At 46.7% G+C, this 26,511-nt stretch overlaps 1 protein-coding gene across 1 annotated transcript; it reads left to right on the top strand.

Moving 5' to 3' along the window:
* The first annotated feature begins 1,154 nt into the window (after positions 1 to 1,154).
* On the top strand, positions 1,155 to 24,997 carry LOC103254666 (potassium-transporting ATPase alpha chain 2-like). The gene is given in 19 exon segments (XM_021709805.1): positions 1,155 to 1,469; positions 1,781 to 2,002; positions 2,718 to 2,823; positions 3,168 to 3,178; positions 3,584 to 3,718; positions 3,850 to 3,986; positions 4,235 to 4,487; positions 5,701 to 5,899; positions 6,022 to 6,131; positions 7,960 to 8,090; positions 12,306 to 12,511; positions 14,298 to 14,473; positions 15,283 to 15,422; positions 18,031 to 18,181; positions 18,710 to 18,878; positions 18,964 to 19,192; positions 23,224 to 23,371; positions 24,146 to 24,324; positions 24,787 to 24,997. Coding segments are annotated over 19 exon segments (3,228 nt in total).
* The last annotated feature ends 1,514 nt before the right edge of the window (positions 24,998 to 26,511 follow it).

The following is a 26,511-nucleotide window of genomic DNA, read 5'->3' as shown; positions in this document are numbered from 1 at the left end:
GCCTGTCTGCATCCCTGTGCTTGCAGATTCAGCCATAATGAGCGGGCTACTGCTCAAAGAAAAGCACACGAGTTTTCAAGAATGCTGGGACCCGCGAGGGGTGCCAGGAGCTTGCCGACACGTAGGCTTCAGGGAGGTCAGGTTGGGGATGGGGGGACCCGAGTGGGAGGAGTTGGGGCTTCAGGGGACGGGAATGGGTCTGCAGAGTGTCTGTCGGGGGATGGGATTGGAGGAGCTGCACGGGACTGCAGTGGGGCAGACATGCGGACTGCAGGTGTCAGAGTTGGGGGCAGCAAAAAGACTGTGGGGGGTGGAGTTGGGGTAACAAGCGGACTGTAGTGGGTGGAGTTGGGGTCCACACAAGGACTGTGGGGGGGAAGGATTGGGGGTCACACGGAGTCTGTAGCGGTGGAGTTGGGGACAGCACGGGGACTATAGGAGGTCGGGGGCCATACGGAGACTGTGGGGGCTAGGGTTGGGGCCTCACGGGGACTGCAGGAGGAGCGGAGTTGGAGCCACACAGGGACTCCAGGGGAGTGGGTTGGGGGCTGCACAGGATCTATAGGGTAGGCAGAAATGGGGGCAGCACCGGGACCGTAGGGGGCCAGCATTGGGGGCAGCACAGGGACTGTACGAAGATAACACAGAGGCGAAGTTGGGGCCTGCACATCTCAGGCATGTGTCCGCTGGTGGGCCAGTGGACCCGCCCCACAGTCCCCTAGCCCTGTGACCCGCCCCTGGGGAAAGGGGATCCCCAACCCCAGACCTCGCTCACCCCCTCCCCATGGTCCTGCGCACCCGAGGTCTCCCACTCCCAGAGTGTTCAAGCCGTGTCCATGGGCCCATGGGCTGGGCGGGCTCATTTAAGATGGCGCCGCCTTCCCTGGGCAGCGGCTGGAGCTCTGCTACCAAAGTGCGCAGGACCCTGAGTTCCCAGGCGGACACCAACTCCGAGGACCCTCCACAGCTGCCAAGGTCTCCACCGACCGGGTCTCCAACGATGCCACGACACCCGACCCCCAGCCCGTGCCCTCATAGGCGACCCCGCCCAGCGTGCGCAAGGTGCTGGGGCCCCTGTTGCCCCGCATCCCAAGCCCGCCAGAGCTCCAGACGCGAGAGGTGGGGTCAGCCTGGGAGCATGGGCGGGGCGCAACATGAAGAAACTCCAGTCGGGGAGGGGGCCCACGGCCACTCTACCCCGCCCAGGCAGGGTATGTGAAGTCGGTCCAGATGGGCTGAGAACACCGGGTCCGGATGCACGTGGAGAGCGGCTGCGGGGCAGGGTTGGGCGCCGCACTGGCTCTGCCAAAGGCGGGGCCGCACGGGGCTGCGGGGATGCACCGTGTTTGAAAAATCTTCCGGAAGCCCTTGCTCTGACCGAGGGTCCTCGACGCTGCGGCATCCCTTTGGAGCAGCCAAGCTGTCCCTTGGGGCCCGGAGGGATGAGGGTCCTCTGTGCCCAAATACATGTCTGTAGTGAGGAGGATATCAGAACCTTCCTCAGAGGATCATTTTGGAGAACAAAGAAGTAAATGTTTGGAGTCACTTGCCTGTTGCAAATAAGCATTACATAGTTTTTCTAAAAAGGGGGTTGGGGAAGGAGCAATGCCTCATCCCCTTATCTAAGGAACTTCTTGGGAGGAAAATCTTTCTCCTCCTCCTCCTCCTCCTCTTCCTCCCTCTTCTCCTCCCTCTTCTCTCTCTCTCTTCTCTCTCTCTCTTCTCCCTCTTCTCTCTCTCTGTGTATGTGTGTGTGTGGTGTGGTGTGTGTGTGTGAGAGAGAGAGAGAGATACTTCTCAGGGTCTTTCCAACACCAGAGCTGCTGAACTGCTGGCCCAAGATGGGCCTAACGTCCTCAGCCCTTCAAAGCAGACGCCAGAGATCATCAAGTTACTCAAGTTCTCCATCCTTTTTTGGATAGATGCTTTCCTGTGCTCTATTGCCTATAGGATCCAGTACTCCCACAACACATCCTCATCCCTGGATAGCATAAGGAGGGCTGTTCCCTCCTGGTGGATCTCAGATCATGACCGGGAGGACAGAGGCATCCTTCAGAGTCACAGCACAAGCTGGAAGTCACTGCCTGGGTGCAGGAAAGCCAGTCATTTCCCCAGCTGTAAAACAGTAACTATGTCTGACTTTAGGATAAACAGTAACTATGTCTGACTTTAGGACGTGTCTGTCAGAGGCAGTATGAGCATGGCTTTTCAAAAAGAAACATTCCTTGACTTCTTAAGAGGAAAAAAAATCTGCAACCATGTACAGTATTTTGGGACTGTGCCTGCTCAGCACCCATGTTTCCCTTTAACACAGAAAGTGCCTGCCTGCTGAGACCTGGGCACCAGGTTCACAAACCCAGTGATGCTAAGAGAGAGAAGCCAGGGGCCACAGGCCATGAGATTTTATTGCCATGAAGGGTGCAGGTCAGGCACATCCATGCACACGGGAAGCAGAACTGGGACGGAACCTGGAGGACCTGCAGAGGGCACAGGATCTGCTGGTAGACAGAAGAACTCTGAGGCTGGATGTGGGTGGGGACAGCTGCACAATCTTATAGAAATTCTGTAAGTTGTGCATGTCATGTGGGTAGATGTGTGACTTGTAAGTCACACCAGGAAACCCTGCCAGTGTCTTGTCCTCCACAGATACTCTAGCCCCAGGTCTGCCTCCTTGCCAGCACCTGTTCTTCTACCTAACCCACCTCCTCCTCACCCAGGTGTACTTGGGTGCCATTCTTGTGCTGGTCATCATACTGACTGGAACCTTTGCTTATTACAAAGAAACAAAAGGCACCAACATCATGTCAAGCTTCAGGAAGATGAGTCGTGGCTACCCTCTTCAGTCTTCTGTTCGTCTCCCAGGTGAGGAAGTCATAGCTGAGGAGGTGCCCAAAGTCCCTGCTCTAGCCCCAGCCCATCCTTTGCTCTCTGAGGAACCCTGGGCAAGTTACTTCCTCTCCAAACCCTGGCTCCTCACAGGGTGTTGAGATGATCAAATGAGGCCAGATCCAGGAGATGCCAGTCATTGCACGGCACATTCTGTTCCTGCTAAGAAACAGGTCAGTGCTTCCAGGTGGAGCCTGTGGAAGTCCTAGGGGTGTTCATTCTCTGGCAGCTGGGGACACACCTGAGAGTGTGTCTGTGACCATTCTGCTCCTGTTCCTTAGTCCCAAAGCAGGTTGCCACAGAAATGTTCCCAGCAAGGGATCCAGTTTATGCTCTCTGCCAGGAGCCCCCATTTAGTGTCCATGGCAGGAAAAGCATGCTGTCCTGACCCAGAGGCTGCCAGTGTCTGGTGGAAAGAATTCCTCCTGCTCCGTGCCAGGAACACTCACCCTATGCAAGACTCAAGGCTCTCGCTTTGCCAGATCTGCCTGACTGCAGCCTTTTCCTGTTCCAAGAACATCTCTATGAACTCAAGAAAAAATATATCTAGCATCTTCAGACTTGAGTGAAACAGTCTTCAGTTTCACCCTTGCCTTCCTGGACACAGTCCCAATGCCATCATCCTGGCGTTTGGCACAGCCTAGATGCAGAGGAGGCCCAGCAAAAGAAAGGATGTTTCTTTCGTGGTCTTCTGCAGCAAGCTGTTGTCATCTGTGATTCTGAGAAGAAGATCTTCCCTGCAGAGCAGCTGGTGGTGGGGCACATCATGGAGATCAAAGAAGGAGACCAGATCTCTGTGGACATATGGATGTGGTCTTGCCAGGGGTGTCGGGTAAGCACTGAGGACACCCAGTCTGAAGACCGAGCTTGGTGTTCGCTGGCATTTCATTCTCTTTCCTGGCCTCATTCCACATGAAGAGAACAAGAGGCCTGATTTTGAGGTGTTTTCAATGTTTCTTCTAGGTGGATAACTCTTCTCTCACTGGGGAGTCTGAGCCCCAGTTCCACTTCTTTGAGTTCACCCGTGCAAAACCCTTGGAAAAAAAGAACAACTGCTTCTATTCTACAACCTGTCTGGAAGGTAAAGTTACTGGTCTTGGGTTGCCCATTCATCCATGCCCCCCTTCCTTCTTAGTCCTGTGTCTTTGTTTCTTTGCCACCCTTGTGACTAACTTGTGTCAGAGGAAGCAGGGAGTAACAGGATCTAGAGGACAGATGTTTGTCCTTTGCCATGTAATGAGAATGATGATCAAGCCAGCCACAAATGGGGCTGCAAGCTGGCTGCACACCCCTCCTAGATAAAGGCCCGTGGAGTAAAATGTCTACTTCTCCTTGGCACTGCCACCAGCATGGTCATCAACACAGATGACCACACTGTCATCAGTCACATTGCTTCCTTGGCCTCAGGAGTGGGAAATGAGAAGACACCCACTATAGAGATCTAGCACTTTGCTCAAATTGTAGCTGGAGTGGCCATCTCCATCAGCAATCTTTTCTTCATTATTGTGGCATCAATGAAGTACCACGTCCTGAACTCCATCATCTTCTGCATTGGCATCATTGTGGTCAATGTCCCCGAGGGCCTCCTGGCTACTGTCACTGTGAGTCTATGCTGTAGAATATACCACATCCCAACACCTGGGAGATTCCACACCCAAATCACACATCTCCCCAGTTTTAGGGCAAAATGCTCATGTACCAGGGGGAGCCACAAAACCTTCTGAATAGACTGTTTCATAGAGGAACAACAGGTATTGTAGTTTTTTTCATATTTGCATACATTCATTGCACTTATATTTCCAGGACATCTGTATGCACTTCACATATGTTATTTTGTGCCCTTATGTCTCAGTTAAGACAGACTCCACCATTCAGGATTCTAGATTTCCTAGATGCCTAATGCTGTCCCCACTTTTCTGTGGCAATTTCTACAACTTGGGAATTGAGGCACATTATTTGCATAACTTACTTTTCACTTCCAGGCAATAATAATAATAATAATAATAATTTCTCCCATTTTTTTCCTGCGAAGGAATTCAGCCCCTTCTTGCCCAACCCCAGATTCAACTGTGGCTTTTTGTTTGTGAGGGCCCATCACATTCTGTCTTCACAGGATTCCTCCCCACCCCCAGTCTTTGCTGTGGGAACCCCAAGAGGAAGGGAGGAAGGTCACATCTCCATTTGTGTAGCCGTGTGGTCATCAGTCTGGTGGTGTCCTGACCAAAGAAGAGAGAATTTCTGGAATTTCAGGTCTCTTCTCACTCTAGAAGACTGTTAGAAGAAATTGGAGTTAAAATAGAACGTTTTGAGATCTGGGGTTCTGATAGAATCTTTAAAATATGGAGCTCTTAAAATTAAACATATTTTTATTTGTCTCCTTGATTTCCCCAAAACAACATGTGAGTTCTGTGAGCCTGCCTCTTTGGTGTACACCAGCAGAGGTATCTCACACACCCATGCGTGGGTGAGAGGAGCACACGTCCCATCACCTTTACTGATAATGCCCGAACACCAGTCAAAGCTCCTCGTCTGTCTTTGTTGCCTTTGGGTCACTCAGGCACATTTCCTTCAAGGAATGAAGGGACAAGAAAAATGTCTCACGTTTAATTTTTTAAAAAGGGTTGAGGTACAAAGGGCATTTAGTGGCTTCTGAGCCGCTAGGTCAGCTATCTGGCATTGGCAACCACACCTGTCTTCTAGAACTAGCCCAGCTCTCTTCTAAAATCAGTCACAGCAACCTTGGCTATTTCTGTCCTGTCCAACTTGAATTCAAAGGGAGAACTGCCCCAAAGCACTCCTCTCTCTCTCCTGCAGGTGACCCTGTCACAGATGGCAAAGCGGATGGCCAAGAAGAACTGCCTGGTGAAGTACCTGGAGGCCATGAATACCCTGGGCTCCACCTCTGTCACCTACTCAGACAAGACCAGGATGCTGACCCAGAACGGAATGACCATGGCCCACCTGTGGTTTGACCATCGGCTCTTTGTGGCCGACACCAGTGAGAACCAGTTAAGTGAGTTGAAGTGTTCGGTGTGGACTGAGCATTGAGGTCTGCAAACACAGAGAACTGTTGGGAAGGAACTCTTGGATGGCAGGCTTGTCCCCATAGGTGCTTCTGTTATTTCTGTCTTCCAGATCACGTCTATGACTAAGGCTCTGGGACATGGGCCTCCTTATCCAAGGTAATAACCTTGTGCAACTGGGCCAAGTTCAAGCCAGGAATGGAGAATGTCCCTATCATGAAGGTAACACTTCTTCATGTTCAGTATTTTGAAGTCACCTGCTGAGTTTTGACTGGGTGCTTGGTGAAATCTTTCCCACTGAGTGAAGGTTGTATAGTGCTAGCAAGACCCGATTGGACTCACAAAACACATAGAAGGTTTTCTTCATGCTCCCTCTCTTTCAGAAGCCACAAAGTTGCTTTAAAAACTGCAGAATAATATTGTAGCTCCTTTTGAACATTATTTCTCATTCCAGGTAGTGAATGCTCCTTAAAGCTACTTTCCTGACTATTTTGCCAGCCATGTGAATGTCATCCAAATTTCTTTTCTTTTCTTTTTTGAGTTGGAGTCTCACTCTATTGCCTGAGCTGAAGTGCAGTGGCATGTTCACGGCCATCGTGGCCTCAGCCTGCCGGACTTGGGTGATTTCTGCTTCAGCCTTCCAAGTAGCTGAAACTACAGACTTACACCACCACGTCCTGTTATTTTTTAGATTTATTTTAGAGAAAATATCTTGCTATGTTGTCCATACCGGTCTCGAACTCTTGGGCTCAGGTAACCCTCTTGCCTCGGCCTCCTGAAGTGCTGGGGTTACAGGCTGAGCCACTGCACCCAGCCCCAAGTTTCTTCATTACATGAATGACATAATGGAACTTTAAAATATGACTGGATGGAATGGAAGGAACTGATCACAGCACATTTTCCTCTTGACCAGAATGTGGCAGCAGATGGAGCTTTGAGGGCCTGGGAATATGGGAATACACAATTCACTCTTCCCTGCCCTTCCTTCTCCTTTTTCTCTCCCCTCCATCTCAGTGAGTCACTGAGTCTGTGTTCCCTGGGTCTTTCTAATTGCCACCTGTTTCCTTTCCTGACCTTGAGCACTGATAGCTCATCAATGCTTTTGTGGCCATTCGCTTCTCTTCCAGTATCTTTCTGCTCTTTATGCCCAGTTCCAATTTCTCACCCAGACTCCAACTAATATCTCCAACTGGCTATGTGCTCACTTGGAAGTTTTGCCATGTTAGCCCCTCTCAGCGAACTATACTTGTCACCTTCCACCTGTATCCAGCCTGGGATGGCATCATCTCTTGTCACTATTTTGTATTTTTCATAATCATCCTTCTTGTCATTGGGTCAAAACTCTTGGAAGTCATCTTCAACTGTTTCTCTTCCTTGTAGCTAATGAGTCACTAAGTTCTATTGTTCTTGCTTCAAAATAGACATATTTTTACATTTCTATTATCACCAATGCCTTGCATCTAAATAACTGCACTAAGCACTTTAATTGGCCTCCCCAATTCCAGTTTATCCCTCCCTGAATCTTTCTCAAGTGCTCCTATAATTTTCCTTATGTAGTGCTTTTATCTTCACCTAACTTGCTGCTCACCTTGCTGTACTTCCCTATTTTCTGCTTCTTGAGTCTGGGCCTTAGCCTACCCTTCAGGGCCTTCTGTGTCTGCTTGTACCTTGAACACTCCCAGAGGTGCCTTCCCCTTCTTGCCCTGCTCAAGCTTCTAGAATGTTTTCTTCTGCTTCTCTGATCACCTTAACTCACCTGTCTACAAGATCTAGTCATAGCTGCTTTTCCCATGAAACACTCAGTCCTTTTTGTGCTTCCACATCTCTGAAAGTCCCTGATGCCAGTAGGTGGCACCATTAGTTTACCTGCTTATTGTTGTCTTGCATCTGTCCCTAAGCATCATATGATACTATCTTCTCTCCAACTAGAGGGTAAGCTTGGTCAGGAGACGTGTTGTGTCATGTAATGAGCATGTTGGCTCCTTAATGACAATCGTGTAAGAGCAGATTTATTCATCTAAACTATTTGTTTATCTCTTCTGATTTATAGAAAGTTGTGGTTGGAGATGCCTTAGAAACTGCTCTTTTGAAATTCTCGGAGGTCATTTTTGGTGATGTGATGCAAATTAGAAAAAGAAACCACAAAATCACTGAAATCCCTTTTAACACTACCAACAAATTTCAGATGAGTTTTTCCTCACAACTGGCAAAATTTTTATCACCAGGATGCTATTTCTACCTGCACATATCCTTTGTTTAACCCTCATTTAAAAACAGTCCTTGGGGATGCAGGACATGGGTGTCCAGTCCACCCAGGCCATGTTGCCTTTGCAACCACCTTCCCTCTCTGAAGTAGGCCTCCTGTGGGGCCTGGCTGCTCTTGTGAGTGCTCCATCACATCACACACATACTCACATGTGCATACATGCATATTAATAGTCACACACACACATACTGTCACACACACATTCACTCAGTCACACAAACATCACATGCATACTCCCACGCATACATGAACCTTCACACACATATACCACCCAGTCTCACCAACATACACATTCACTCACACACATTCATTCACATAGTAACACGCATCACATGCACATTCACACATATATACACATTCACATACACACTCACAAACATCACATACACACACGCACAGTCATACACACATTTATTCAGTTTTATACATTACATGAACACTCACATGCACACACACTCACATGCACTCTGATACATGCGCACTCATATATACACTCACATTCATGAACACATGTGTCATACCACTGGATCTTCTGCACTTGTGAGGAGCAACAGCCACATCCCAAAGGCTCTGTGAGAGGTGGGATAGTCCAATGATAACTCACACTTACTGCACACCTCGTAATACAGGCGCTTAACCTGCATAGTCTCATTAACCTTCACCACAATTTTATGAGGAAGATCTAACTAATCCCAACTTGCAGAAGAGGAAATGGGTCCTTAGAAAGCATTGACAGGACTGGATGTGGTGGCTAAAGCCTGTAATCCCAGCACCTTGGGAGGCCAAGGCCAGTCCAGGGGTTTGAGACCAGTCTGGGCAACTTGGTGAGACCTCGTCTCTACAATAAGTAAAAAAATTGGCCAGGCATGGTGGCTTGTATCTGTAATTCTGGCTTATTGGAAGACTAAGGTGGAAGGATCACCTGAACCCAGTAATTTGAGGCGGTGGTGGCTGTGAGCATGCCACTGCACTCCAGCCTGGGCAGCAGAGTGAGACTCCAATTCAAAAACAAACAAAAAAAGTGTTGACAGGACCAGAGTCACACAGCATCTCTGGGGTACAGCCACTTTTCATAAGTATGACCCCAAAGCCCATGATTTTCCACCACAGCACAGAGATAAGACAGTCTAGTGCAGGCCAGGTGAACAAGCTTAGACCTTGTGAAGACAAGTGAATAGCCTTGCAACTGACCAGTCCCGTTGCTGTCTTCTTCTGTCCTGCATGTTGGTAGGGACCCCTTTCCCCCAGTCCTCAGGAAGTAGTTGGTTGTCCTTGACTACTTGTCTTCAACAGGATGGGGTGGTCCACTGCCAACCATCTCTATCCTCCTCATGCCAAGATAAGTGGCAGTTTGCAGCCCAGGGTTCTGATGCCAGTGGGTTCCCAAGGGATCAACCTGAAAGTGGGGGCCAGTGACATGGACTTTAGAAGTAGGATAACCAGACCTGTCGAGGTGGCTCAAGTCTGTAATACCAGCACTTTGGGAGGCTAGGGCAAGAGGATTGCCTGAGCCCATGGGTTTGAGACCAGCCTGGGAAACTTGACAAAACCTCATCTCGACAATAAAAATAAATAAATAAATAAATAAATAAATAAATAAATAAATAAATACACAAACAAATAAATAAGTAGCTGGGTATGGTGGCGTGAGCCTGTAGTTCCAGCTACTTGGAAGTCTGAGGTGGAAGGATTGCCTGATCCCAGCAGGTTGAGGCCACAGTGGCTGTGAGCATGCCACTTCACTCAAGTCTGGCCAGAGTGAGACTCTGACTCAAAAAAAAGAAGCAGGTAACCATAGATGTGTGTGTGTGTGTGTGTGTGTGTGTGTGTGTGTGTGTGTGTGTTGTAGGTTTCTGTTATCATTCACCATCTTTATGTGGATGGAATTTAAGGCTGGAAAAGCACTTTTTTTTAGTTAGAGTCTCACTCATGCCCGCCACAGCCTTGACCTGCTGGACTCAGGTGATCCTTCCACTTCATTCTTCCAAGTAGCTGAAACTATAGGTACATGCTACCATGCGTGACTAATGTTTTTGATTTATTTTAGAGGCAAGGTCTTGCCAAGTTGCCCAGGCTGGTCTTGAACTCCTGGGCTCAGGCAATCGTCTTGCCTCAGCCTCCCAAGGTGCTGGGATTACAGGCTTGAGCCACCCTGCCTGGCCTTGGAGAAGCACTCTTAGTGCTGCATACATTGTTTCCATGGATAATGAACCCTGGAAAAGTGACAGCTGGCTAAATAGACATCTGACAAAAGCATAGGGTGTAAAATTCTAATGTCAGTAAGTCAGATCTCTTAAATAAAACATCCATGAGCATGGGATGAGAAGCAACCTAAAATAGTAGCAGTCGTAGCAGCCATTTTGAGCTAGATTCCATGTATGTTACATCACCCATTCCCAGGACTCCAGGAGTCAGGTAGGGGTGAGAAGTGAGAGGCACAGAGTCTCAGCACACAGTGAAGGCCAGGCTAGGGGATCTCCCAACTGCAACAAGACTCAACCCTGCAGAAATCCCATCTTCCATGATTGATTGAGATACTCCCTGTCATGAGAAGTGAGAAAAGGCAGGTTCTGTGAGACCTCTAGGCCTTGTGTGCAGGCTGGGGGAGGAAGAGGCTGCACAGAGTGGGACTTGGGGAAAGGGGCCTGTGCCCGTTCCTATGAAGTTGCAGATGCTCCTGGGACACCGCTGGGGCCATCGTGTGCATGCACATGAGAGGCGCTTAATCCCAGCAGGGCTTAGGTATACTGACCTTGGAGCACAGTTGCTACTGAACATTTCAGTTGGAGGTAAAACAGTGGAAAGTCCTAGTTGAACCTAGAAAAGTGACACCTCAGTCAGACAAATCTGTGAAAATATTTGTAATAGTCTATGGGAAATTACAGTGTCTTATGAAGTTTCTTAGAAAGATAAGTGAATTTAATTTGAAAGATGACCCTTTCTAGCTCTGTGATTCAGGCAGAGACCTGCCAACCTGAGCTCAAATCCCAGCTCAATCACTGTTGCTATGTGACCTTGAGCAATCCATTGAGCATTGTGCCTCAGTTTCCTCCCTAGTAAAAGGGAGGAATGATAACAGTACCTGATAACCGATCTTAGGGTTGTTTTGAGGATTAAGTGAGTCACTGTGGACAGCACTTAGAACAGTACCCAGCACACATGTGGTACACACCATAAAAGTGTTATTATTGTTCCTATGTTTTAAATGTGAAAAGCCTTATCTTTTAGAAAGTGGTGATGATAACAGATGGGAGGATGATGTAGTTAGGCTTTGGTTGCTTGGTGTGTTTTCTTAGTGTCTTTACTAGTCCATTAATAAGAAGGAGAAGGAGGAAGAGGAGGAGGAGGACTATGACAACCCTGTTTATCCTCTAGTATTTTCTGTGCTCATCTTTGATATCCAGAAGTACAGGAACTACTGATTTGACATCAACTGTTTGATCCAAAATGGTAGCCCTTTCCTCTGTCACTTATTTTCTCCCACACACTTGAGCTTCCTTAAATTCCTTCTGCAAGCTTAGAGGAGTTCCTGGTGTATAATAAGGACTGAGTAAGAGTCATTTTATTCTTGTGCAGACATTTTTCACTATTCTTCCTGATTACCTTATTAGGAGGGATCTACAAGTAGCTCTACTAGGTGGAGGGCATTCCAGTTAAAAGTGGAACACCCATGACTTGGCAGCGTGTGAGAGTGTCTGGTTCCTCATACTCGCCACTTTCTTTGACATCCAGGCAAGAGAACTTGGTTGACAGAGAGCTGTAAGGTTCAGAGATTCCTGCAGCTTCGAGGAGACAGGCTCAGAATGGCCTGAGTCTGAAGGGCTGCTGGTCCAGAAGGAGGGGATGGGGGATGGGGATGCTTGCAGGCCCCCCTCTCCAGGAGGTCTTGTTCAAGGCACAAGCCTTTCCAGCTGGAATCCATGTTTAGATTCCCTAAAACAGCCAATGCGGGTGTGAGCTTGCCCACCCTCATTGTGAGAATTTCCAGGCCTGAACTCTGCACATGACCTTGCCACAGAAGTTAAAAGGAAGGCCATGTTGTGCTGTCATGCTGCTCGTTCCCCACGTTCAGAGCACATGGTGGGAAATGCACCTTCCCCTTCCACACTTCACTGCTCCATCCTCCTTTCCCAGCTCTCTATCCAAGATATGGAGGACCCTGGGAACTGGCACTTCCTCCTGGTGAAGAAGGGCACCCCTGAGTGCATCCTGGAGCAGTGCAGCACCCTAATTGTTCCCAACCAGGAGCAGTTGCTGGACAAGAGTGCGGACAAGGCCTTCCACATGGCCTATATGGAGCTGGGCCAGCTGGGCCAGCTGGGCGAGCCTGTGCTCAGTGAGTTTGGCATTGAGGCGTGCGCCAAGGTCCCTGGGACCCACAGAGTGGCCACAGGGAGCATGTGGGGAGAACAGGGTGAACAGGAAGAGGAATGAAGAGGTGATGGTTCCAGCGACCTGAGCTGTATCCCCAAAAGCAGCCACAGGGAGGATTCTAGAAGGAGTTACAAATTAAACTGGCACTTGAATGGGGTGGGGGAGTATCCAGGGCAGAGGAAACAACACAGTCTAAGCCCAGAAGAATGAAAGACAGATGTGTGAATATGGTAGGGCGTATGACCAGGCAGAGGGCTCAGAACAGAAGAGACAATACAGTCATGGAAACAGGCCCATGTGGAGATCACCATACAGAGGCCCAGATGTGCAGGCGAGTAGTCAGGCTGTGTTCTCTGGGGGAGCACTGAGAGCTGCCCAGCAAGAGGAGGCTGCCCAGAGTTGCAGAGTGACCAGGACAGTCCTCAGCACTGCAGGGAGGGGACAACATGGGTCTCAACGGGAGGTAGCTACTTCCTTGGGTGAAGGGACAGGGATTTGATCAGTGTGTGAGGGTGTGGAGGAGGGTCGGGGGCCTGGAAGACAGATGTGGTAAGACTAGCAACTGAACAGAGGAGACCAGAATGTTTAAAAATGACTAGGTTTCCCATTTAGCAACTAAGAAAAATATGATGCTTGTTACCAAAACTGGGTGTTAAGGAAAGGAGCCTTGAAATGCAGCCACGGTAGGAGAAGCATGATGGGTGCTTGCAGTGGCATCACAGGGACAATGTCCTACTGCCATAGTCAGGGCAGTAAATGTGCCTGTCCAGACCCATAGACTGAGGAAGGTTTTCACCACTGGTACAGAATTCATTAAACACCAAGAGAACTCTGGTCATTGAGATGGAATCTGTGGAATGTGAGTTTCTAAGGCCATTTGAGTCAGGAGAGCATGTAAAGTGCACAAATGAGATGATAACACTTAAAACATGTCTTAAATAACCCACAACACCATTAGTCCCTTTTTCAATTCAGACTGATCCCTTCCCTACTAGAGTCACTTCAGGAATCTCACCTGAAGTCTCCTGGATGTGCTGTGCTGACTTCTGCAATGTAGTGGGTCATGCCAAAAGAAATTGGGTATAAAATCTCATCCCTCACTCTCTGCAGTCCCAGCAGACACAGGCATCCCTTCTCTCTCAACTGTGCAAGGCTGGTACCCTCCAAGAAAAGGATGGGATTACTCCAGTCCTTGTAACCTTTATCTGACCCTCTGATTAAAAACTGAACATAGTACAGCTTGCCCTAAGGTCCTTCCCTGCTTTGCTCAGTAGGTTGAGTGTTTTCTCTGCCAGAAATAGCCTTCCCACCTCAGCCCTCTGTTCTTTCTCTAGAGAACACCTGTGACTCGGCAAGATTAAGCTTACATGTAGCCTTCGTGGGGCAGTTGTGGCTGAAGTGCCATTCTACTCTGCCACACGCACCTGCCTTGTGTGCTGTAACCCTACAACTCCCGGTCAGGCTTCCCTAACTATGACATCTTCAGAAGTCAGTGCTGTTCATACCTCATCTTTATATCTCTAGATCATAATGTAGATGCCAATGAACACACAGTAAACTATTTTTGGAGAAAATATGTCATTTAAGAAAACCATGCAGTATGGAATGGATGGAATTAAACAATCCTGGTATGTTCTAATGCCCTGGTAACATATCAAAGGACTGAGGACCTATTAACACATTCTAGGCTTTTGTCTTTTCTTTTCTTACCCTGGGTTCTTTGACTCCAAAATGTATCTCTATTCCAGGCTTCTGTCATCTCTACCTGCCAGCAGACAAGTTTCTGGAAACCTACATGTTTGACACAGATGTCATGAATTTTTCCACCTCCAACCTGTGTTTTGTGGGACTCTTGTCATTGATTGACCCCCCTCAGTCCACTGTGCCTGTTGCAGTCACCAAATGCCACAGTGCGGGGATCAAGGTGGGGGTATTTTCCTGACTCAAGGCGTACTCCCTTCATGTTGCATCTCTTTCTGATAACGTCCGTTATAAGTGGTGATCGGTATTTAGATCTCTCCAAGGAAATGTTGCAATTTCCTTTTTTTAAAATCTTGACTTTCACTGTGCTGAGTTTTCAGTAACTTCCTTGTAAAGTGAAAAACACATGTCTGTGTAGGATAAATTACAACAGTAACCAGCATAATCTCCCAGTGCCTTGATGTGGCCCAATCTTGCCCTAGACCATGATAGAAAATAAAAGGTGAGCATCATCTTGCTAGACACTGCTGTCATCATGCTTCCTGGTTTTGGCCCCCTCCCCCACCTTGGGGAGGTGAATTTTCTCTTTCTCTCTATTTACTTTTAAATAAACTATATTTTTAAATCTAAAAAAGAAAAGGTTTCATTACTTGATCTTGAGGTTCACCTCTGTAACCCATCTTCAAAATTCCAGTCATCTATGAATTGCAATCTCAGACTGTTGAAGCAACACAGGGTTGCCTCATGTAGACATCCACAGGCCTTTTCAAAAATAAAATAATGTCAAAGGGGAAGGGCTTCCTCTCCTGTCACAGAAGGAAATTTAAGAAGTTTAGGATTAAGGGTAATCCCAGTGGGATTAGTGTGCCTCAAAGACTGTTGTGCCTTTGATCCAGGGCTTCCCAGAGGGCAAACCCCAGTGATCACTAGCCATACTCACTAAGTCCCAGAAGATGGGGCCGTATGGATCATTCCCACCTTGGCTGACCAAGTTCTTCATCATACATGACCTCTTGGTGCCCTGTGCTCTAGGTTATCATGGTTACTGGTGATCATCCCATCACAGCCAAAGCCATCACCAAGAGTGTGAGCATCTTCTCAGCCAACAGTGAGATGGTGGAAGACTTTGGAAATCATCTCAACATTGCATGGAGCAAATTAGCAAACAGTATGTGCGGACCCAGCCTAGCAGAAGATCTGCTGTGACCCTCAGGACCCTGCTTGCTCTAGACAGCTGTGCTGCTCAGAACAAGCCACCTGTGTGCAGAACATCCTCTGGGAGTAATTCTAGGTTTCTTTAATCTGTGATTCCCATACCCATGTATTCACTCCAGATTTAAGTGAGCACCTGGTATGTGCCAGGCACTGTATTAACACCATGAAAAGGGCCATTTCTACATCCTTGACTGAAATTTCAAAAGTCAGTGAACTAGATCTGAAAACCTGTGTGCCTAGACTGAGAAAAACTGAAACAAAGGGTGTGTATGAAATTACTTGCCATTGATCCAGGTGTATGTTTAGGAACAATAAGAACACATTTGTTTCATACACCCCCACCTCCCCACAAGTGGACATCTTGGGTATTTCTCCCTTCAGCTGACTTCATGGAGTATATGCTTGTTTTTTGTTTGGTAGTAAATAGAATGGAAGCTTCTTAAGGAAAACATTTGTCCTTGTTTCTCTTCATTCTTTTAAATCTTGTTTCTCCTTTAATCCATTCTTCTATTCACTCATTCTTCTATTCTTTCAACAATTATTGAGTAGCAACTGTACACCAGGCACAGTTCTGGGCCTGGAACTATAGCAGCAAACAGGGCAATGCCATCCACACCATTGTGGAGCTTTCCTTCTAGCCAGGGAGACAGAAAAAAATGCCAACAGTGACCTGGTCAGTATAATGGAGAGGGCCAGGGATGAGGGAACTGGGTGTGGAAAGGAGGGACTGGGCTGCACATGGTTTCAGTGAGGCAGAGACTCCAAAGCCTCAGGTTGAAGAGAAATCTCATCAGCTGGTTCATGCTTTTATGTATGTGGGTGGAAGAGGCAAAGATCAATGAACACCTTTTAGTGACCAAGCACTTAGACCTTTTAGGAATAAGGAGCTATCAGGTAGTAGATTACCACAGACAACACCACCACATCAGATGACCAACCAGCATCCTAGGCTCTGGGACAGCAATAGTATCCAAAGTTACTTTATTTTTTAAAATTTTACATTATACACTTGCCCCTTTAGCAGCTTTTATCTCTGCATCTTCTCAACTGTTTCTTCCTTATATGTGCCCTTTTTCTTCTCTACTTGGTGGGATTTGGCTTTTGATTCCAGGATCTTCTGTGGTCTCTGTGCAGTTTTAGCTTAGTGGCAACCACTTGCTGGAGTGAACATTCACAGGGACTTGGTGCCATCAGCCTCTCCCGCTGCACCTGTTCAGTGTAAGATATGTTGCTTCCTGTATCCTGGACTACTTAGCCAATTTGATATACATTGTGTTCTTGTTCAACCTGAACGTCTCCTCCTCTCAGATGAACCTGGATGGGACACTGTAGTCCTGTCTCAGTGCTTTGGAAAGAGGAGAGGATGTCATCCTCCCACAAACGTGGGAAGGTATATTGAAATGCCTCTGTGGCTCTTGCTTCAGTCAGAAGCCACAATGGGATTGACCTTCATGATGACCACTTTCACATACATGATAGCCATAGAAGCGAAGAGTGGATTAGACATTTTCACACAAGACTCCAAACTAAGTGCAGGGGATTCTTTTGTGAATGTTTTAAGTTACTTGCTCATCATCTCTAGTTTCATGGCCATAGAAAATTTGTATTGTGGCAGGTGTAAGGGGAAAGAAACACCCTTTCCTTCCTACCTTACTTCTCTATTTTTAATCAGCAGTTAGGAAGGGCTACAGTTTGAGTCAAGTGCTAAAATTCCAATAATTGCCACCAAGAGAAAAAAACAGACCGAAAAAGCACACACTTACAAATTGTAATGAAAAAGGCATTTGGTGTTTTGAACCTGCAGCATTACAGTTGGGATTGGAAGATTGACATGAGAACAGACCAAGGGTGGCTGAGAGGAGAGATGCCCATACCATGAAAGGGAGCAAGACCACTAGAGGCTTTGAAATGGTAGGGACAGGGAGGTCTCAGAGCTGAGAGGGCCCGGTAGGCTTGAAGGAGAGCCTGAGGGGAGGTAAAGCTGGTGGTACAGACGCCATGTAGGGCTTCTGTGCCTGCTGGGAGCACAGGGAAGTCCTGAAGATCTCAGCAGGGGGTGGCAAAATGGCTCTGCATAGTCAACAGTCCATAGAACTGAACTCTTGTAGTCAGCAGAAAACCGAGTTGCTCTGACTCCAGCAGACCTTTCTATCGCACAGCACATGCACATAGTGGACACTGGGTAAATCTGAATAAACAACATCGGCAATGAGTTATTATGTATAAGGAAGTTCCATGATCCAAGACATGTAAATGGGCAGCTGTGTAACCTCCTTCTATGTGTGAAGGAAAGCTTTTATCCCTGCGTCTTCGGGAAGCACCTCTCTCACCCCTTCAGTAGGGAAAGAGCTACATGACTTTTTATTCCTGTATCATATGATACCAGAAAATGGTCTTTTTTTTAGCCCCAGTTTGCGATCTTGAAAGAGAGACCACAGGAGCATTGGGTGCCAGGGACACTGGGTTCCAGGTCAAGTCAAAGAGGCATCCACCCTCATCCTGCAGAAGCAGTTTTCACCTGAGATCTTGTCTTGGGTTTCACTCAGTTTCTCCTGGCCCTTCCAGGAATGCCAAGGCCACCATGGTGGCCAACATGGAACTGCAGGACATGAACCCAGACCAGTTGAATGAGGTCTTAGACAACTACTTGGAAATCATCTTAGCTAGGATGTCGCCTCAGCAGAAGCTAATCATTGTGGAGGGCTGTCAGCAGCAGGTGGATGGACAGCAGTGCCCAAAGGACTGACCAGGACCTTTGCTGTCCTCAGGGAATCCAGAGCAGGGGTCTGGACCTCAGACCAGGCGGTGGCACCATTGAAGCCGCTCCAGACCTCTCCACCATCTCAGAGGGCTCACTCTGCACTCCTTTGAGACTCTGGCTGTAAATCCTAGCAGGGTAATCCCACCTCTACATTTATCATGAGAACACAGGGGTTCTGGAGTGAAGTGCTTGCCTCTGGTGGGTATGCGCCAGAGGTTGAAAACTGCAAGGGTATAAAATGCAAAATGTGAAGACACGAGGTGTGAAATGCCCCTGTGGACTTGCACACATGCGATTTTTCTAGTGCAAACATGGCTTGTTGGAGCTGCCTCTTTTTGTCTGATCCTGTCTTCACCTTTCCCCAGGCCTTGCACTTCTGCTACAGGTGTCCTCACAGACTCAACTCAACAAGAGGCCAGGTCACTTGTGCACACCCTGTGACTCCTGGGCCCACTCATCCCGCTGTCTCCCCGGTCCCCACAGGATGCAGTTGCTGGAGTGAAAGGGGATGGAGTGAATGACTCTCTGGCACTCAAGAAAGCAGACATTGGGACTGCCATGAGTATCAAGGGTTCCGATGCAGTCAAAAGTGACACTGGCATAATCTTGCTGGAAGACAATTTAGCCTCCATCGTCACAGGTATGGAGGAAGGTGAGTGAGGTACCAGGTGGTTTTCCCAAGGCCTGGTCACCAGGGCCTAGAGGCAAGCCCCACAGGGAGGAGCATCTCTGCCTAGGCTCCCTGATATTCGACAACCTCAAGAAGACTATTGTGTACACACTGACCAAGAACATTGTTGAACTGTGTCCCTTTCTCATCTATGTCATCGTGGGGCTGTTTCTGATCATTGGCACCATCCTATTCATCAACCTGGGCACAGACATTGTAGGTGGCCCTGAGGAATCATGGACTGGTGACCACCTCAGGGGAGCTAAGGCCTGGGTCATTCCTCCAAGATCATGGGGGTAGACAAAGTCAGTATTTCTCAAACTTCCATGTGAAGGGGACTGTACCTTTGGTTTCTTTCTTTTCCTTTTTTTGAGTTGGAGTCTCACTCTATTGCCCTTCTGCCTCAGCCTTGCAAGTAGCCAAAACTACAGGCATGTGCTACTATACCTGGCTAATTTTTTTGATTTATTGTAGAGATGAGGTCTCACCAAGTTGCCCAGGCTGGTTTCAAACCCCTGGGCTCAGGCAATCCTCTCGCTTTGACTTCCTAAAGTACTGGGATTATAGGCGTGATCCACGGCACACAGAAGTTAGTCTATTTTGATAGTTTCTGTGAAGAACCGGCTTTAGTTTGGTTGATTGTCTCTATTGTTTTTATATGTTTTACTCTACTACATTTTATTCCAATCTATGTTATTTTCTTCTTTCTACTTTCTTGAGTTTGCTCTGTTCTGTTGAGCTTTATTTAACTTATTGTGTTTATTTTCAATCATTCATATTTGTACATAAAGGCCTATAAAGTCTAAATTCACCCTATAGCCCCTTGTTAGGAGTTTTCCACAGATTTTTATAAATTCAATTCATTTTTGTTAAAGTTAGAAATAGTTTAGCCGGGCATGGTGGCTAATGCCTGTAATCCCAGCACTTTGGGAGGAGGAGGCGAGAAGATTGCCTGAGCCCATGGGTTTGAGACCAGCCTGGGCAACTTGGTGATGCCTCATCTCTACAATAAATCAAAAAATTAGCCAGGCATCATGGTATGTGCCTGTAGTTCCGACTACTTGGAAGGCTGAGGTGGAAGGATCACCTGAGTGCAGCAAGTCATGGCTGTGGTGACCATGAGAGTACAACTGTACTCCAGCTTCGACAACAGAGTGAGACTCCAATGCAAAAAAAAAAAAGAAGAAATATTTCAAAACTTTGGCCAGGAACAGTGGCTCATCCCTATAATCCCAGCACTTTGGGAGGTTGAGACAGGAGGATTGCCTGAGCCCAGAAGTTGAAACCAACCTAGGAAACATAGCTAGACCTTGTCTCTACAAAAAATAGAAGAAAAAAAATTGACTTGGCATGGTGGTGCACCCCTGAAGTTCCAGCTATTCAAGAGGTTAAAGCAGGAGAATCACCTGAACTCAGGAGGTCAAGGCTTCAGTGAGCCATGATTGTGTGGTTGCACTCCAGATTAGGTGACACAGTGAGACTCAGAATCAAAAAAACAAAAGAAAGAAAGAAATATTTCAAAACTTTCATTATATTTTTCTGTTGAGTCAATGATATTTAGGAATGCACTTTTAAATTTATAGACATATGCATTTTTATTATTGATATTTTTAATTTTAAAATATTGTTGTCAGTCATCATGGTTTCTGGAATATATTTTTCAATTAGGTGGGGACTTTGTGACCTAATACATATACAAATTTTCTAAAAATTTTCTTGTATGCTTTAAAAGAATACATATTTTCAATATTTTTAAGTATATTTTTTTATTTTAAAATTGTGGGGTACAGTTAAGGGTTGGGTATACAAATATTCATTGTGCAGGTACCCTTGTCGATGAGGTGTGTCCCCCTTTCCCCAGACAGATATTAAGGTGTATGTCTCTATATACGTTATTATGTTAGGTCAGAGTTTCCACAGTTTTCTCTTCATGGCACCGCTAGTGCCTCAGTGGTTATTTTTGTAGCATTTCTACAGCAAAGAAACGCCGAAAGTTTCTGTTCATTAAGTAGTTACATCCAAATGACTTAATTAGTTTTGTGTCCTGAAAACTTGTAGCTGCTTGAAAAACTAATGCCTGTACAGCAATTGAAGAGAAAAATATTTTCAGCTTCTTACATAACCATGATTGCTTCTGCATGGATGGTGTGTGCCTACTGGGCACTGTACAACTTTCAGCGCTTGGAAGAAGATTGGAGGCCATTGACACCTTCACTTATAGTTCCATCTTGATTTTCCCATGTTCCTAGTTTTTGTGTTTAATATGTAGATTTAGACGTGTACTGAGATGCTTTTTATCATGGCGACTGATGAAAACCCAGTTTCACAAGATATGAAGTTATGGAAAGAATGTAGATCACGGGAGCTGAACACCAGGTACACATGGGCATAAGATGGGAACAACAGTCACTGGGGACTCCTAAGGGGAGGAGGAGAAGGTGAGGGTTGAGAAACTATGTATTGGGTACGATGCTCATTATTTGGGTGATGAGTTCAACAGAAGCCCAAACTCCAGCATCACCCAGTACACCTACATAACAAACCTGCACATGTACACACTGCATCTACAATAAAGTAAATAACATAAGAAAAAGAAGAATACAGTAGATCTGGTGTTGAAACTGCACTTTCCAACTCAAGCTGGCATGATGCCTGACCTGATGTGGTATGTAGCTGTTTCCCCCAAATCTTAAAGTCTTCCGCAGCCTCCAGTGTCTCCATGCTAGCTCTCTAGGACATTTCAGTGTAGAGATTGGGAGTTCTATTATTTTTGAATTCTGATCATTCTATAATTTTATGAATCCCAGCATTTTGGAAGGTTGAAACAGGAGGATTGCTTGAGCCCAGTAGTTGAAACCAGCCTAGGCAACATAGTGAGACTTTGTCTCTACAAAAAAGAAAAGAAAAAAATTAATTTGGCATGGTGGTGCACCCCTGCAGTTCCAGTTATTCAAGAGGTAAAGCAGGAGAATCACCTGAGTCCAGGAGGTCAAGGTTTTAAATAATTGTGTCATTTATGCCAGTTTTTGCTTTATGTTTTAGAGGTTTTGTAATTCCATATATCATGCTGTTATGTACCCTGATGAATTTTTCCTCTCATCATTAGCCTGTAACTTGATTGATAATTTTTTACCCTATATTCTATTTTTCTGATGTTGCTATTGAGAGACACACTTTCTTTTGATTAGTATTTGTTTGACAGATCTCTTTCCATTAATTTATTCCAATCTTTCTGTGTTGCTTTGAGGTTTGCCTCTTGTAAGTAATATATAGGTGGATTTAAAAGCATCACAACCTGATAGTTTTTGTGTTTAATATGTAGATTTAGTCCATTTATAAGATCTGGGTTTCATCTACCTTCTTATTTTGGTATTGTACCCTGTCCTGTATAGTCTGAGATGTTTGACTTTCCATGACCTGTGCACATGGAGATTCATCTCACCCAAGAAACAGGCAATAAGGATTATGGTGTTCAGTGGCAGCCTCCACTGGCCTTGGTGTCAGTTGTCTTTTTCTGCCTAATGGCTGGGGTCTAAGTACTATTCAATTAGAAAATTGGGACTGGGATTGGTGGCTCAGCCTGTAATCCTAGCATTTTGGAAGGCTGAGGCAAGAGTAGTGCCTAAGTCTGGGGGTTCGAGACCAGATTGAGCAATTTGGTGAGACCTCGTCTATACAGAAGAATCACAAAAACTTGCTGGGTATGGTGGCATACATCAGTAGTTCCAGCTACTTTGAAGGCTGAGGCAGAAGTATCGTCTGAACCCAGCAGTGAGGGTGCCACTGCACTCCAGCCTGTGAGAGAAAGAGTGAGACTCCAACTAAAAAAAAATTAGTAAAATTGTTGTCTGGTGTCAGACATACTTGTCCAAGGGTAGTTCAGTGTAGTCAGAAGAACACTGAATGAGAAACCAGAAAGCTGTGTTCTGCCAAGGGGTAACTGTGCAACCTGCCCTGGTTTCTTAGTTCCTTATGGAGTTACATCCTTTGCCTACTGCTTAGGAAGGCTGTGAGGAACCTGGGGAGGCCGCATGAGGAAGAGTTTCCTATTTCATGAGAGCTTTACCTGGCGGAGGCGTCCTGGTCATCAGGGCTGATGTCTCACTATGTGGATCATCCAGCCCTCGTTCCCCCCTGCTCTCCTCTTTGGTTACTGCTATTTCTTTTGGTTGAGTCTCCTGAAGAATGAGAAAGGGATAGAAAGTGGAGGCAACACCAATCTGTTTGCTTTGTTAGGATGGAATAACGGTATGGGAAAGATGGGTGGAAACTGTCATGCAAAATTGCCTGGATTTTCTTAGAATTCATTCTTTGTGGTTTCATGCAGCACATCTTTGCATGGGATGTCCAAGTCAGCTGGCACAGAAGAAACTAAGGGTGGGCTGGAGGATGGAGGAGGGACAGTTGGCTCTCCTCGGGTGAATGTACCACAGTTACTTCCAGCACTAACCGGCAAGCAGTTCTGCAGCTGCAAGGTGTGCTGGCTTTGAAGACTCACACCCTTGGTCACAACAATTCTAAAACATTCGCTAAGTGGTTAGTGCTCACATGGTGTGGTTTGGAAGGGTCTAGCAGGTTCTCCTGACTCTCCAGTATCTGTAAGGCCCTGAAATCCCACCACTGTAGTCCATTTTATGGATCTGGAAGGTTTTAAAGTCTAGGCAACTCTGTTAAAACATGTACATTCTTCAGCTTGGTCACCTTGTCCTCACTGAGGGCAAGGCTGTGGCAGGAAGGGAAGACTGGATGGTGGGCACAGAAGTGGGAGAATGGACAAGATGAACCTGCTCCCCTCACAGCTTTGAGGAAGGCTGCCCCTGGTCTTCATGTGTTTCACGTAAGGCACTTCCCACAGCATCCACATGAACCAGCTCAAGGTTGCACAGCATTGGGAGAGTGCAGGAGTCAGCCAGTGGGTGCTGGCACAAGTCTAGTGGCCTGGTGTTGGCCTCACAGGCACAAGGCTCACCTTGTGGCATATTTTGCAGGACAAGACCTGGGGCCAAGATGGCACTCGGGACACTGACTATGTTCAGGGAGGGCTATTTTCCTCAACACATGGCTACTCTCCTTAGAGAGTGGATTCTAGATCCTTCCATGTCCCGTCTGGTCCTCCTGCTAGCTTCAGCACAAACGGAGCCCTGAGGTTTGAGTGTGTGATGTTGGAGGTTAAGACCAGCCCCAATCAGCTCCTGCCTCTCTCACTGACATGATTGCTGGGTCCATCTAGCCCCTGTGGCCCTCATCAGGGTCTGACTTGCAGCGAGAGGGAGGGGCTATGGCTGTGTGCCTCCTTGGATAGTGCCTCATCTGTCTGTCAGTTCAGTGGCAGAAGGTACATGTTCACCAGCATGATGGCCCCAGCAGCTTCAATTTCCTCTAGATTGGTTGGAAAAGGCAGCTCCAGAATACTTATAATTCCACCAAGGTATGTTTCCCATGAAGAAAGCATGTGGAAGGTCTCTGGACACTATCACCTCTAGCAACTGTGAGAGCCAGACACAGCTCAGTCTCTCTACCAGGGGCCATTGGGCTTTTACCTGCCTCTGAATTTCATTTCCTTTTTTCGTCCCATCTCTTCATTGCTTCTGTTTTCTTCAGTGGAAATATTTTCTGTCATATTTTCTTCTTCATTCTGAATCTCTGAGTTCACTTTCTATTGTTCTCTTCCTTGCTTGTGGGAATTTGTTGTTATGTGTGTTCTGAGAGCCACTTGTCCACATGCTTGTGCTTCACTGAGAGAATTCATGTCCAGACCAGCCTATGGATGCATGCCTGTTGCATTGAAATTTCTGCCAGACGATACCAATCAGCACTTACATGTGATGAAATGATATTACCCTGGACACTCTGGATTTGTGAAATAAGTCTTAAATTCTTTCTCTGTTAGACCTTACTGTGTTTTGAAAGGTTTTTTCATGGTCTCTTTGCCCAGTGAAAGAAGGGAGGAAATGGAAAATTCTAGAGTCCACCAATGGTTTCCCAGTGAGACTGGTAATGAGACTGTGGTCTTGGACAGCAAGTCCTTAGCTCTAGCTCAGAACTTTTGCAGCTATAAGAAGGAAGAGATGCTACAAGAATCATTTCACAGGAACAACTGATCAAACATCAAACAGAAGACGTTTGTTGAGGGCTTTGGATGCTAGGCCTGCAGTAGAGAGCTCAGGTGAAGAGAAAATCTGGGTGATCCTTAGCCATGTCAAAAGGATGAGTTAACTGCAGAAAGGGCAGACACACATACAGGAAAACCACCATGCTGGGGCAAAGCACATTTCTTACAGAGGGCAGGTGAGCAGATGACACAGGGCCTCCCCTGCAGGGCAATAGTGAGTCCCAGGCTGACAGGGACACATCCATCTTCAGTGTGTGGCTTCCAAGCTTCCAAGCTTGTCTTGGAGACCATCTCTGTCCATCCTGCCAGAGGGGAAGGGCGTGGGAAAAGCAGGTGAGGGGGTGGGTTGGGCAGAGAAGGGCCTGTGCAGCATTTCTTCAAATTCATTGACTAGAAGTTTGTTTTTGTCATATTCAGTGGCAAGAGAGGCTGGAAATGAGTCCTAGCTATGAATTCAAGCTAAAAATGTGAATTCTGGCAGGGGGCTGGCACCATGTGCTGCCTGGCTTAAGGAAAGGGTTATGTTTCTAAAGTGAAACTCTGGATGCTTTAAATTGGTTTATTTATATTTTCCTATATTTTTAGAAGTTAAATATTACATGTGTGTTACTTTTAAAATAAGAAAACAAGGCAATAGACCTTCTTTTTTAAAAAATGTAATCCTAGTCTTTGGAGCTTAGAACACGATCAAGTTTTACCACAGAAACAGTTGGAGCTGTTGTTTGGAGTCCCAGGCAGGGCTAGAAAGTCCTCTGTACCTCACAGAGTAGTTGAAATATGCTATCTGAAGTGTGCTATGTGTCTCAAAGGGGCCCTGCTCTAACTTAAGCCAGTCTGACCTTGTGCTCCTGGAGCAGGATGATAAGGCAAGAGTGAGGGAGAGAGGAGGAGACAGTTTTCTGCCTTTGCAGAGTGGGCTGAAGTCATGGGGTGCAGAGTGGATCTCCGACACTCCCTTCTCCCCTGTTGCCTGAAGACTCAATGGCCAGCACCCTGCCCAGGTGTGCCCACTGTCTATGGAAATCCATGCCCTATGCCTCCCTTGACTCTCTCCCACATAGTGCCTATTCTCTCACTGACCTCATCTGGGGACTATGGGTAAAACCCCACTTGAATTAATTTAGTGAGGGGGAGACACAGCTCAGACTTCCAACTACCTGTAGTTTCCAAGAGGAAAAATCACTGAGTCAAATATATTGTCATTGGTAGAATCATAGGCAGAGTGACCTGACCAGGTTCTCATGTAGTACTGGGGTAGGTGCTTTGGTCAGAGGCCCATCCCAGGCTTGCACGGAAGCTCTTCTCCCATAATAATTTCTTACAGTGCTTTCTGCATTTCCTAGCTTCCTGCTGCCTGAATTTCCTGACATCTTGAGTTTATTGCAGTGACTTTGTGGAGGACAGCAGTGCTCTGCAAATGCTCTATGTGCCCTGCATGTTCTGTCTCTTTTCCAGTTATTTTGGACAATGTGATAGACATGGGGCTGCTGGCAGTGAGCAGGG

The sequence above is a fragment of the Carlito syrichta genome, unplaced genomic scaffold, assembly GCF_000164805.1.
Source record: "Carlito syrichta isolate Samal-C Ts95f unplaced genomic scaffold, Tarsius_syrichta-2.0.1 Scaffold287298, whole genome shotgun sequence".
NCBI classification, from domain to species: Eukaryota; Metazoa; Chordata; class Mammalia; order Primates; family Tarsiidae; genus Carlito; species Carlito syrichta.
The sequence above is the reverse complement of the archived record's forward strand: the minus strand, read 5'-3'. Positions and strand labels throughout refer to the sequence as shown.